The 13,816-nt window shown below is 39.9% G+C and overlaps 1 protein-coding gene across 1 annotated transcript in view; it reads right to left on the minus strand.

Moving 5' to 3' along the window:
- Positions 1-7,913: 7,913 nt before the first annotated feature.
- CDS1 (CDP-diacylglycerol synthase 1) overlaps positions 7,914-13,816 on the minus strand; it is a 61,383-nt gene continuing 55,480 nt past the window's right edge. The window contains exon 13 of the mRNA XM_014854129.3: positions 7,914-10,739. Within this exon, the coding sequence (XP_014709615.1) occupies positions 10,610-10,739 (130 nt within the window). The 3' untranslated portion in view covers positions 7,914-10,609. The remainder of the gene's footprint in view (positions 10,740-13,816) is intronic.

Below are 13,816 nucleotides of genomic sequence, written 5' to 3' on the forward strand. Positions count from 1 at the left end.
CCTGCCTTGCCTGTCTATGTCACCTACAGGCCCTCATTAAGATGTGTCTTTGGGGGCTGGCCTGATGGCATAGTGGTTGGGTTTATACACTCTGCTTTGGTGGCCCCAGGTTCGTGGGTTTGGATCCCAGGCATGGACCTACACACCACTCATCAAGCTATGCTGTGGTAGCATCCCACATGCCGGGTGGAGGAAGATTGGCACAGATGTTGGCTTGGTGACAATCTTCCTCAAGCAAAAAGAGGAAGATTGGCAACAGATGTCAACTTGGGGACAATCTTCCTCACCAAAAAAAAAAAAAAAAGTCTCTTTGATTTATACACAGGCCACTTTCCAATATACTTTCAAGAAGGATCTGGTAAGAAAGTAGGTGACAGTGACAGCCTTCACTAGCAGCCTTGGAATGCACCAGGGTCTCTGGTCCTGCTGGGTTTTTCTCGCCACTTCTCCTCACTTCCTCCCCAGCTCCAGCCCAGGTGAGAGGCCCTTCCCATGTAGACCACAGTGTCTCCCCAGGTAACCTGGAAATTCTTCTGAGGGCATGAGGATATATTTGAAGGTTCCCATTTAGAACTTCCATGAAGTCCTTTTGGCTCTCCTTTTATTTTTATTTTTTCTTTAATATTAGTGTGTACGCTTGGTTACTACTCATCAGCTGAAGGTGTCATATTGGATTAAGATCTATCCCTTCTCTTCCTAGCATACAATAGAATTGCCACGGTGGGATTTCCAGCTATGTCTAGGGGAAGAGGTCAGCATAGCCTCTCCCCAAAAATGATCTATAAAGCTCGACAAAATTGATTATTTCCATGCTCTGGAAATCAAAGAAAGATAAACAATATGAAAAGCATTTATGCTTGAAAAACTGCTGCACACGGGGAGCCTGTGGAGTTCTCTCCCCAGGCTGCTCCCACTGCCCTACGAGCTTAGTTCATGTGGAGGTTTGGTCAGGGCAGGACAGAACTGTGGGACCCCAACAGTCAAAGAGGACTCACTCGATTTGAAACAGTGGATGACGCTTGTACCCGATGAAGTTGTCAGTAGAAGTGACTCAGCCGAGAGTGAGTGGAGTGGACAAATGGCCCCATACGCCTGGAATTGTGTGGTTGGACCAAGTCTGTTCCTGGATGAGGCTACACACATGCACAGTGGAGACCCGTAGAAGGTCTGAGTGATCCACATACTCCTGGCTGACCCTGAGGCTACACACAGGATCCTCAACAGACAAAATTAATTAATTGAATATCATCAAAATTAAAAGATGTCAAACTTCAAAAGACACCATTAAGAAAATAAAGTCAAGCCGTGCATCTAACAGCAGAGTGTCAGACTACATGAGGCAAAAACTGATAGAACTGCAAGGAGAAAGAGATGAACGCACTATCATAGATGGAGACTTCAACACACCACTCTCAGAAATGGATAGATCCAGCAGGCAGAAAATCAGTAAGGACGCAGTTGAACTCAACACCACCACCAATCAACTGGCTATAATTGATATCTATAGGCTGCTTCATCCAACCACAGCAGAATACATTCTTCTCAAGCTCACATGGAACATTCACCAAGATAGACCACATTCTGGGCCATAAAACACATTTTAATAAATTTAAAAGAAGAGAAATCATACAATGTCTGTTCTCAGACCACAAAGAAATAACAGGAAAATCCCAAAATATGTGGAGATTAAACATCCCACTTCTAAATAACACATCAGCCAAAGAAGAAATCTCAAGAGAAATTTTAAAATATTTTGAGCTAAACAAAAATGAAAATTACAGCTTATCAAAATGTATGGGATGTAGTGAAAGCAGTGCTTAGAGGGAAATTTAGACCATTGAATGCAAATATTAGAAAAGAAGAAAGATCAAGAATCAATAGTCTAAGTTTCCACCTTAGGAAAATAGAAAAAGCAGAGTAAATTCAATCCAAAATAAGCAGAAATAAATAATAAGAATTAGAGCAGAAATCAATCAAAATGAAAACAGGAAATCAAAACAGAAAATCAATGAAACCTAAAGCTGGTTCTTTGAAAAGATTAATAAAATCAATAAGCCTCTAGCCAGGATACCTAAAAATAAAAAGAGAGAGGTCACAGATTACTAACATCAGAAAAGAAAAAGAGGACATCACTACAGATCTTATGGAAATTAAAAGGATAATAAAGGAACACTATGAACAACTCTATGCCCACAAATCTGATAACCTAGAAGAAATGAACCAATTCCTTGAAAGACACAATTTGCCAAAGCTCACACAGAAAGCAATAAATTGTCTCAATAGGCCTATATCTATTAAGGAAATTTAATCAATAAATAATAATTTTCCAAAACAGAAAGCTCCAGGTCCAGATGGGTTCACTGGTGAATTCCACCAAACTTTTAAGGAATAAATTATACCAATTGTTTATCATCTCTTTCAGAGGATAGAACAAAGGGAATACTTCCTAACTCGTTCAAGGTCAGCATTAGCCTAATACCAAAACCAGACAAAGACGTTAGAAGAAAAGAAAACTACAGACTAATATCTCTCATGGACATAAGTGCAAAAATCCTCAACAAAATATTAGCAAATCAAGTCAACAATGTATAAAAAGAATTATACACCACAACCAAATGGAATTTATCCCAAGTATAGAAAGCTGATTCAACATTTGAAAATCAGTTAATGTAATACATCACATCAATAGGCCAAAAAAGAAAAAACAGATGATCGTATCAATAGATACAAAAAAAGCATTTAACAAAAGCCAACACCCATTCATGATAAAAACTCTCAGTAATTATGAATAGAAGGTAACTTCCTCAACTTGATAAAGACAATCTACAAAAAACCTGCAACTAACATCACACCAATGGTGAGAAACTCAAAGCTTTACCACTAAGATCAGCTACAAGGCAAGGATGTCCCCCCTTATCACTCCTTTTAAATATTGTTCTGGAAGTTTTAGCTAATGCAATAAGACAAGAAAAGGATACAAGATAAGTATACAACTTGGGGAGAAAGATATAAAACTGTCTTTGTTGGCAGATGACATGTTCATATGTAGAAAAGCCAAAAAAACTGACAAAACTCCTGCAATTAATAAGCAATTATAGAATGGTTGAGGATATAAGAATATTATACAAAAGTCAACCACTTTCCTATATACCAGCAATGAACAAGTGGAATCTGAAATTAAAAATAATTCCATTTACATTAGCACCTCCTAAAATTAAATACTTCAGTATAAAGCTAACAAAATATGTATAAGATCCCTATGAGGAAAACCACAAAACTCTAATACATGGAATCAAAGAACTAAATAAATGGAGAGCTATTCTATGGTCATGGACAGGAAGACTCAATATTGTCAAGATGTCAGTTTTTCCCAACTTGATCTAAAGATTCAATGCAATCCCAATCAAAATCCCAGCAAGCTACTTTGTGATATCATAGATTGAATTCTAAGGTTTACATGGAGAAGCAAAAGGCCCAGAATGGTCAACACAATATTGCAGAGAACAAAGTTAGAAGACTGACACTACCTGACATCAAGACTTACCATAAAGCTACAATAATCAAGACAGTGTGGTATTGGTGAAAAAATAGACAGATCAGTGGAAGAGAATACAGAGCCCAGAAATAGAAGCACACAAATACAGTCAACTGATCTTTGACAAAGGAGCAAAGGATATACAATGGAGCAAAGATAGTCTTTTAACAAGTGCTGCTGGAAGAACTGGACATCCACATGCAAAAAAATAAATCTAGACACAGACCTTACACCTTTCACAAAAATTAATTCAAAATGGCTCAGAAACTTCAACGTAAAATGCAAAACTAGAGAACTAGAATATAACAGAGAAAGCCTAGATGACCTTGGGTATGGCAATGACTTACAATATCAAAGTTGTTGTTACATTTTACTTACATCATAGTAACTACATAGTAACTACATACTACAAAGTAACTACATCAAAGTTACAACACTGAAGGTAAAATCCATGAAAGAAAGAATTAATAAGCTGGTCTTTATTAAAATTAAAAACTTGTGTCCTGCGAAAGATAATGTCAAGAGAATGAGAAGGCAAGCCACACACTGGTAGAAATATTTGCAAAAGATACATCTGATAAAAGACCATTATCCAAAATATACAAAGAACACTTAAAATTGAACAGTAAGAAAACAAACAATCTTATTAAAAAATGGGCCAAAGACCTTAACAGACACCTCACCAAGAAAGATGTACAAACAGCAAATAAGCATATGAAAAGATGCTGCACATGATATGTCATCAGGGAAATCCAAGTTAAAACACTACCTACCTATTAGAATGAGCAAAATCCAGAACACTGATAAAACGAAATGCTGATGAGGATGTGGAACAACAGGAACTCTCATCACTGGTGAAAATGCGAAATGGTCCAGCCTCTTTGGAAGACGGTTTGGGGGCTTCTTAAAAATCTGAACATACTCTTACCATACGATCCAGCAACCGCAATGCTTGGTGTTTACCCAAAGGAGTTGAAAAATTATGTCCACCCAAAAACCTGCACAGTGATGTTTACAGCAGCTTTATTCGTAATTGCCAAAACTTGGAAGCAAGCAATATGACCTTTAGCAGGTGAATGGGTAAATAAACTGCAGTACATCCAGACAATGGACTATCATTCAGCACTAAGAAGAAATGAACTATCAAGCCATGAAAAGACATGGAGGAAACCTAAGTGCATATTGCTAAGTGAAAGAAGCCAATATGAAAAGGCTACATACCATATGATTCCAACTATATGACATTCTGGAAAAGGCAAAACTATGGAGACAGTAAAAAGATCAGCGGTTGGGAGTGTGAGGGAGGAATGAATAGGAGAAGCACAGAGGATTTTTAAGGCAGCGAACATACTCTGTATGATACCATAATGACGGATACATGTCATACATTTGTCCGAATCCAAAGAATGTACACCACCAAGAATGAACCGTAATGTAAACTACCCACTTTGAGTGATTACAATGTGTCGATGTAAGTTCATCAGTTGTAACAAATGGACCACTCTAGTTGGGGATGTTGCTAATGGGGGAGGCTATGTATGTGGTGAGAGGTGAGGGGAAGAGCAGAGGGTATATGGGAAATCTCTGTACCTGCCCCTCAATTTTGCTCTGAACCTTAACTGCTCTTAAAAAAATAGTCTTAAGAATGGAAGAAAAAAAAAAAAAAGCTACAGCCTGGGAGAATATTTGCAAGTCATACATCTGGTAAGGCATTTCTATCCAGGATATATAACGACCTTTTGCAACTCAATAAGAAAAAGCATCCCATATAAAAATGGGCAAAGATATGAATAGAGGAATCAAGGAAGATATACAAATAACAATACGCACATGAAAAGATGCTCAACCCCATTGGCCACTAGGGAAATGCAAACTAAAACCACCTTGAGATACCTCTACATATCAGCTAGACAGGCTATCATTAAAAAGACAATACCAGGGGCTGGCCTGGTGGCATAGTGGTGAAGTTTGTGTGCTCTGCTTTGGCAGCCCGGGGTTTCCCAGTTCAGACCCTGGGTGTGGACCTACACACTGCTCATCAGGCCATGCTGTGGCGGCATCTCACATTGAAGAACTAGAAGGACCTACAACTAGGAGATACAACTATGTATTGGGGCTTTGGGGAGGAAAAAAAAAAGAGAGAGAAGAAGATTGGCAACAGATGTTAGCTCAGAGCCAATCTTCCTCAAAAAAAAAAAAAAAAAGACAATGCCGGGTTTGGTGAGGATGTAGAGAAAGTGGAACCCTGTGCACTGCAGGCAGATATATAAGATTGTTCAGCCACTTTGGACAGTTTGCTCATTTCTTTAAAAGTTAAACATAAATTTATCACACTACCCAGCAATTCCACCCCTAGAAATCTCTCCAAGAAAAACGAAGACATGCTCACACAAAGTCCACAAGTATTCATAGCAACATTTTTCATAAGAACCAAAAGGCTGAAATAACCCAACTGTCAATCAACTGGTAAGCAAGTCAGCAAAATATATTAATAAAAAGAAACAAAGTACTGATACATGCAAAAAATATTATGCCAGATACAGAACACTACATGTTGTATGATTCTGTTTATATGTCTAGAAAAACCAAATTTATAGAGACAGAAAGCAGATCAATGGTTGCCTAAAGCTGGATGGAGTGGGGATTAACTGCAAATGGACACCAGGGAACTTTGTGGAGTGATGGAAATGTCCTCAGGCTGGATGTGGTGATGGTTGCACAACCTTATGGTATGTAAACTCTATCTTAATATAGCTGTTAAAAAAAAACCAGAATTGCTGACAATTCAAATGTGTCTGTCTGAAGCCTCTGCTTCCTTTTCTTCATAAGTTTTTGAGATTTATTAAAACTGATCAAAAAGACATTTAATAGATTACTCAAGAGCATTCTCGAAACGTATCACTCTTCTAGGTCCTGTCAGAAGTTTGACATTGCCCATTCTTGACTAGAAAACCACCCAGATCCATTAAACTCAAGCTGGATGCACAATAGAGAGGTCTGAGAGCTTAAACCCCCAATCCCATATGTGCCCTATTGTGCTGAAAGTTTGACGGAGAGCAGTTTGAGATTTCATTTTCTCACTAAGAGGACACCTTCCAGCGGACTGTCATGAGATGATTTTCTCTCTGGGCAACAAGGCTCTTGCTTTATGCACCCATGTCTTTTATACACCTTAGAGAACTAGACTGCACTCTCCCAGCTGCTTCTGGAAGCTCACTTTGCCATCATCAGATAGCATTCCATTCATCAACACCTTCTTAAATGACTTTTGATGTTATCTGATGATTCAAGAGAGTTCTCCCCTTCTGCAGAGGAAAAGGAAGACAACAGGAGTGCGGTAGGACAGGCTTCTGATTTGGGTTAAATTGTCTAGCCCTCCTTTCTATTTGCATCTACTACATAGATTCCCAATAGAGCCCCTCCTCAAGGAGTGAATTTTAAACTTCTTAGTGTCAGGAGCGGGCAGGGAGATCTGGCTGTGGATCACCCGCACGACAGACAGCTCCTCTGCAGTGGTCTGAATGGTAGTCTCCTGTCTTCCCCGAACCTGGTTTACACGTGTGACATCGCCCTGGTCAACATCCACCTCGTATGGCACTGACCTCTGTCTCCATCTGTCTCTGTGGCTAGGCAGAGATCTACTAGTTCTAATGTTTTCTTCGTGCTAAAACAAAGCACAGTGCTGGGTGTCTGGCAGACGTTCCAGGTTTGCTGAAGTGAACTGATGGGCTGTCTACCATTCAAGGAATACTTAGGTTACCACCACCTAGATCAGATGTGGCCAAAGGTGTGGGGACCTTTCTGTTCAGTCCCACCAACCTGTCACTTCCCACTGGAGATGGGCAACACCCTAGGAACTAGGAGTCACGAAGCCCATCTTAGAACCACGTAAAATGAAAGCCGAGGTGGGTGGGGAGGGCCTGTCCAAGAGACACAGTGCACAGCTCAGTCTTCAGACTCCAATCCACTCATTTATTCAGAAGCTTGAGGGCCTGTGGGGTGCCAGCATCGAGCCACACACTGGGAACACAATGGCCCATCAAAACAAATGCCATTTAGTTCCACATAGCTCAAAGCTCTAGTGGGGACTGGATCAGAGATAGACAAAAATAAATGTGTAATTATAAATTGTGGAAAGTGCCAGAGAAACTCAGTACTCTTTCTACTAAGAGCACATCGCCTCTCAACAAACACACACGTTCAGTCATCAGCAGATTTATTTATCCCCAGCCCTGAGGATGTCACTGCAGGTGTTGGTGATGGTGATGGAATACACACAATATACAGTACTTATGTATGTCTGTCATTATTTTGTAAACACTGGTTGAATGAATCAATGTTTCTTCTCCAATGAGAAAATGGCACAACAAAGTCAAAATGTGATTTGTTTCAGTTTTATTTTCCTATCTCAATTTCAGTAAAAGATTCAAAGAAGTGACTGACACATAGCATATGCTATCTCCCGCCCATATACAGTATACATATACACTGTTTCTGCTTGTTCTTTTTCACTGAACAAGGTGATAGTATCTTTCTTCAAACCAAAGTACAAATGAAGAGATACTAAAAATGAAAAAAACTAGGGTGTGTGTGTGTGTGTGTGTGTGTGTGCGCGGTCTTTTTATTCTCAGACAGTAAATGTATACACACCACCTCAAGGGAAAAGTACTGAGGAAACATTTGCAACCCACAGGTTAAAAAGTCAAGCAATGAATCCATTAGAGTACCTCCCAAAAGAGCAATGCGGGAACAATGAGCCACGACTGTGAAGGAAATTCCTAGTCTTTCATTTTCCTGCCACCACGCTGCTACACTGAAATTTAAGCTCTCTTCACAGTGCAAATATAAAAATGATCAAAGTCAGGGTTTTATGGCAATCTTTTGCTAAAATATATTCTATTTTAATATACATGCTATAAAAGTACACTAAAAAGGTTAGTCCTTAGAGTTCTGTCAAAATTAAGAATTTACTTTTTTTACATACAGAATAATGTACACCCAACTCTAAAAGTCTATTTGAGGAACGCTTTTACTGTGACCCCAAATATTCCGAGCTTCATATTTTGTTTATAATAATGTTGATTTTATAATACATGGATCAGTAATGCTCTCATAATTCTGTACTGCAGCGCCTCACCCATCACTTCAGGGAAAAATGCAGAGGCAACTGTGTCTCCAAGGGGTTCTTACTGTGGAAATCTCCAAGTTTTCAAAGTAAGTTCCTATCACAAAATTTTCATTCTATCTTTTAAACTTTGGTATGCTAAATTCTTTTATGATCAACATTTGGAGCTTTTAAGGAGCCAAATAAAAATGAGAGATGCTGAAAATTAACTTGTTAGGTAGCCTGATTTTAAAAGTGATCATTCCCGCCTGTAATATGCCAATAAGGGGTTTTTTGGAATAGTGTGAAATAATGCTGACGGAACACATCCAGCGGTGATGAACTGACTAAATGCATGCCAAACCCCGAAATCAGACTCTCGGTACTGAGTTCAACTGTATCTACTATGACCGTGTGGTACACACGAGGAAGCTGCTAGTTACAGATTACGTCCGTGGAACCCAGGCGTATCTACAATCTTTTATTGTAGGGACTAGTAGTGGAACGGAAATAAAAAATAATTAAAATTTGTTTCTAATTTAAACAAAAATATGTACTCTTTCCATTAGCAAAACATTCTTTAAAATATATCTATTTCTCCTCTCTGAACATTTAGCCAAGGAGCACTAGACAATTTTCGAAGGTTTCGTGCTGACTGTTCATTACAATAAATATGGTTGTGGAGAGCCCACAGCAACAGTAGCTTATTTACATTCACTGATAAGAAATTTATTCTCATCTGGTTAGTGTCCAGTCCACCAAAGGAAAGGTTTGGCATTTGTGTGCTTTTTGTTCTTGGTGGGGATCACTTCTGCTTGATTTTCATTCTTGGAAGAAAAACAAATAATCAGCTGCTCTCCTCAGATTTTATAACATGATGTGAAAGAAGAATGAGACAAAGATTAGCCGCTCCCGTGCACTTGGTCTGGGGCTGGTCTCCAAGCAGATCCTCCTCCTTCCCAGGGGAGCGACCAGTGGGCTGCACAGGGCACCAGCAGGGAGGCACCCAGAGGCCCGGCCGAGCACCCTCTGCTCTCCTTCAGCCACTACCCCCACTCACTACCCTAGATGCTGATCTTATGCGCTCGGGGCTACAGAACTTAGGGAAACAAGGAAAAGCAGAGAACTCGACCAAAAGGCAGCCCGCGCCAAGTGTTACTGTCTTACGCTGCCTCCTGAGCTACTGCTGTGGGCTGAGGTCATCTGTGGAGGCGCGGACACTGTGTTCTTCACGGCAGAACTCTCCTTTATTTCTCTGGAAGAGTTTTTGCAAGGTCATGTTTTTCCAAATAATTTTATCAGAAGTCGAGTTTGATGTCTGCTCTTTCTAGCAGGCCAATAACTTAGACATTTCAGCCTCCCTCTCCTGAATTTCAAACCTACCTAAAAGTGGGATGTTTTTCCCTGGAAAATGATTACTTATTTCTTTGAAAAGTGGACAATCTTCTTTTATTTTTTTCTGGAGAGATCCAACTCAGCCCTTCAGAAAATTCTTCAGACTGAAAGAAGAGGAAGTGCGGGACAACTACCAACTTCCTATTTTGCCGTACATAAAACATTTTGCTAAAATTAAGAGCAGCTCCAAGTGCAAAAGTAAATATTTGTGCAAGGGGCACGCTGCCAGGTGCAATCTGAAGACATCCTCGATTTACTCGTTTTATAGTGTTTGACTCTTTACAACACAAGTCTCTTAAATTAGGAAACCTAGCCAGTGAGGGGAAGGAAGTTAACACCAGAATATACACTTTAGAAAAAGTACAGGATATTTTGCTGGCAATTTGCTACTTATTTCATAACTTAGATCAAGTGTTTGTTAAATATTCACAGTAATTTCAGAGAAGAAACATTCATGTCTGTAAAACTTCAATCTATTGCATTTTTAACCATTTTTCTGTACAATTACAAAATTTCATCTGTCAGTGCTTTTCTGTGGAATTCCTTCTTGTCAGTCCTGCCCTCTCTGGGTCCAGCTATACCTTCAAGGTGGGCTGTAGGATTCCTTTCTCGATGAGATGGCTCTTCAGGGTTTTATATATATTTAACTGCTGCTCTGGCTGAAGCACCAACAATTGCTGTAGTACTTTGCTGGGATTTGGACCCCTGATAACAGAGCAGAAAAGACAAAGTCCATGCTATGGTAACAGAGTCAAAGGAAGCATAATACTCGCAATTTAAAATAAACCATGCATTTAAGTACAGAGCAGCAATCTTCATAGAACTGAAACAGCTTTTGATCAGAACTCATCTTAACGCCCAACATTACTGTCAAGGGGAGAAAAACCCCAGAACTATTCTGCACTGAGAGGCGTACAGTCTAGATGTGGGAAGAAGGTACAAACACAGAACCCAGGAACAACACGAGGCAATTTAGGGGGTGCAGATCTAAGTTCTACAAAAATTCTCAAAAGGGCAACCTGAGTTAGAGGTGGGGATAGGTAACGAATCCTGAGATTGGACAAGACACGGAAACCATCCTTTAGGGAAAGCAGCAAAATTCCTGGTGCATGTGGATGGACTAAGAGGACGTGAAAATATAATTTAAACTTTTAGCTTCAAAGAAGCTTCAGATAACGGAAGGTATGATTTTAAGAAATACCCCTAGGGAGCTATGAATGTTCAAGAGACAGGACACAAAGGCCCTGAGCCTGGCACCGAAGCACTTACCCAGGATCTACAATGGGTGCCAGTGCCTTTGTTCAAACAAAGTCTTAGGTAAAGCCCAATATAGGAAACAAAATGAAAGCAGATCTGCTCTAGTTGAACGGAAGATGGGCAGGAGGAGAGCCCTGCCCTCCTCACTCACCTCCCCAGCAGTCCCGGGGGGCAGGAAATGAGCCCAGGTGGAGTCTAAGTAATCACTGGGCAGGGGTACGATGCACTCACTCCACTCTCCAACACAGACGGCCACAGCCGGGAGCGGCCCCTCTGGGAAGGCTCCCCCAGGGTCCCCGCTCCAGGCCTTCTCCTTGCACCGTAAAGGGCTCTCTGAGTCGGAAAAGGTCCTGACCAGGACTCCCACCCTCATACTTTTGCCTTCTGTGACACTGTTACAGTCAGGGGATGGCAATTTCCTGCCCCTTGGATTCTAGAACTCAACCCATTTATAAACTGAAGATCCCCTGTGTTTCTCTATTTCCACTTCTAAAGTGCTATTCTGTCAAATTCAGAGGGAACCTAATTCAGATTTTAACATATACGTGTCATTGTTCTTTGCAATTTCTACAGTCTACTTGAATAGGAAAAGCAAAGTGGTACTTTTTGTGGAGAGCAATCGGCAAAATCCAACAGGAAAAGCAAGACCTAAGTACTATATGGAGAATGGCACAGAATTCTGAGAAAAACATTTACATGATAATTAAATTTATGAGTTACAATGAGGACTGTGCAGTTCAAATGGAATTATAAGAAGTAGAAAACCCAGCAACAAAGAAGTGTCTGCTATTATATAGTGATAGCACAATGAAAATCTTGGATTTAAAAGATGCCATAATAGCACAGATTAGACATCCCACGGGTCACCTTCACGCACGTGGCTCAACTCATTTGCCAAAAACACTGCGGCCATATGTCTCTCGTAGCCACAGTCTACTCAGGACACAGCTTGTCTTACATCTCTTCAAAAGACTGAGCAACTTCATAACATAAACCCAGAGTAGGGGCCCACAGAGAAAAGGAAGGCTATTCTAGCAAGTTCAGCTAAATGCAAAACTGTGTCTGCGGGTGCTCCCAGCTAGTTGCAAACTGGCATGAGCGCTGTATTTCTAATAGTCTAAATATTTGCTTTTGAATAGTGGACAACGTGGCTCAGCATTCTTCCCTCTACTGAGAGAACAGCAGATCGAAAAAGAAAGCAAGAAAAAAAGGATGAGTTAATGCCCTAAAAGCTGCCATCTTCTGAAAATACAGATATGTAAAGATTTAGCCACTAATACTCAAATATATTAGTAAATAAATCATATACAAATGCATCAAATACTCCAATTAAAAAGACAAAGACTGGGGCTGGCCCTGTGGCCGAGTGGTTAAGTTCGCACACTCTGCTTCGGCGGCCCACGGTTTTGCTAGTTCGGATCCTGGTCGCAGACATGGCACTGCTCGTCAGGCCACGCTGAGGCAGTGTCCCACATGCCACAACTAGAAGAACCCACAACTAAAATATACAGCTATGTACTGGGGGATTTGGGGAGAAAAAGCAGGAAAAAAAAAGACTGGCAACAGTTGTTAGCTCAGGTGCCAATCTTTAAAAAAAAAAAAAACACTCAAAGATTGTCAACTAGGTTATAAAAACCAACAAAATCCAGCTAAATGCTTGTTAGAAGAGAAAAGATAAACACACTTTAAATATAAGGATAAAGGAATGCAAAAAATGAAAGGACAGACAAAGATACTATGTAGACACTACCCAAAAGGCAGCTGACGTAGCTATTCTAATACCCAAGAAACAGGCTTTAGGCAAGTAGTATATAAAGACGGACATGATAAAATGGCATTGGGAGTGATTCAACAGGGAGATACAACAGCCCTAAACATGTACATACCTAATATAACTTCAAAATACAGAAAGCAAACACTGACAGAACTAAAAACAGGAATACGTAAATTTATCATCATGGTGGGAGATTTTGACAAAGCTCTCTTCACAACTGATAAAATGAGTGGATGGAAAAAACAAACCAAAAAATCAGTACAGAGGATTCAGCTAAACTTCACCTAACTGATACAGACAACACTACCTCCAGAAACTGCGAATGCACGTGCGTTTCATGTGCATGTGGAACAGTGCCTGAGTAGACAATACGCGGGGGCATAAAGGATGTCTTAGCAAATAACAAATCTTGAAATAATAGAGAATATGTTGTCTGACCGTAGTGGAATTAAGACAAAAATCAATAAAGGAAGGAGAATGAGAACACCTCCATTTGTTTGGAAACTATCCAATATACTTCTAAATAATCCACGTGTCAAGAAAGATATAATACTGGAAATCAGAAAATATTTGTAACTGAATAATGAAAATAAAAATATAACACGTAAGATGATAGTAAAGTAGTACTTGAGGAAATTTATAGTCTTAGATGAATGTATTAGATAAGAAGGCTAAAAAGTCAATAACCTAAGCTTTATCTCGAGACACCTGAAAAAAGAACAGCAAGTGGAACCTAAATAAAGATGAAGGA

This window comes from Equus asinus, chromosome 3, assembly GCF_041296235.1.
Source record: "Equus asinus isolate D_3611 breed Donkey chromosome 3, EquAss-T2T_v2, whole genome shotgun sequence".
NCBI lineage: Eukaryota > Metazoa > Chordata > Mammalia > Perissodactyla > Equidae > Equus > Equus asinus.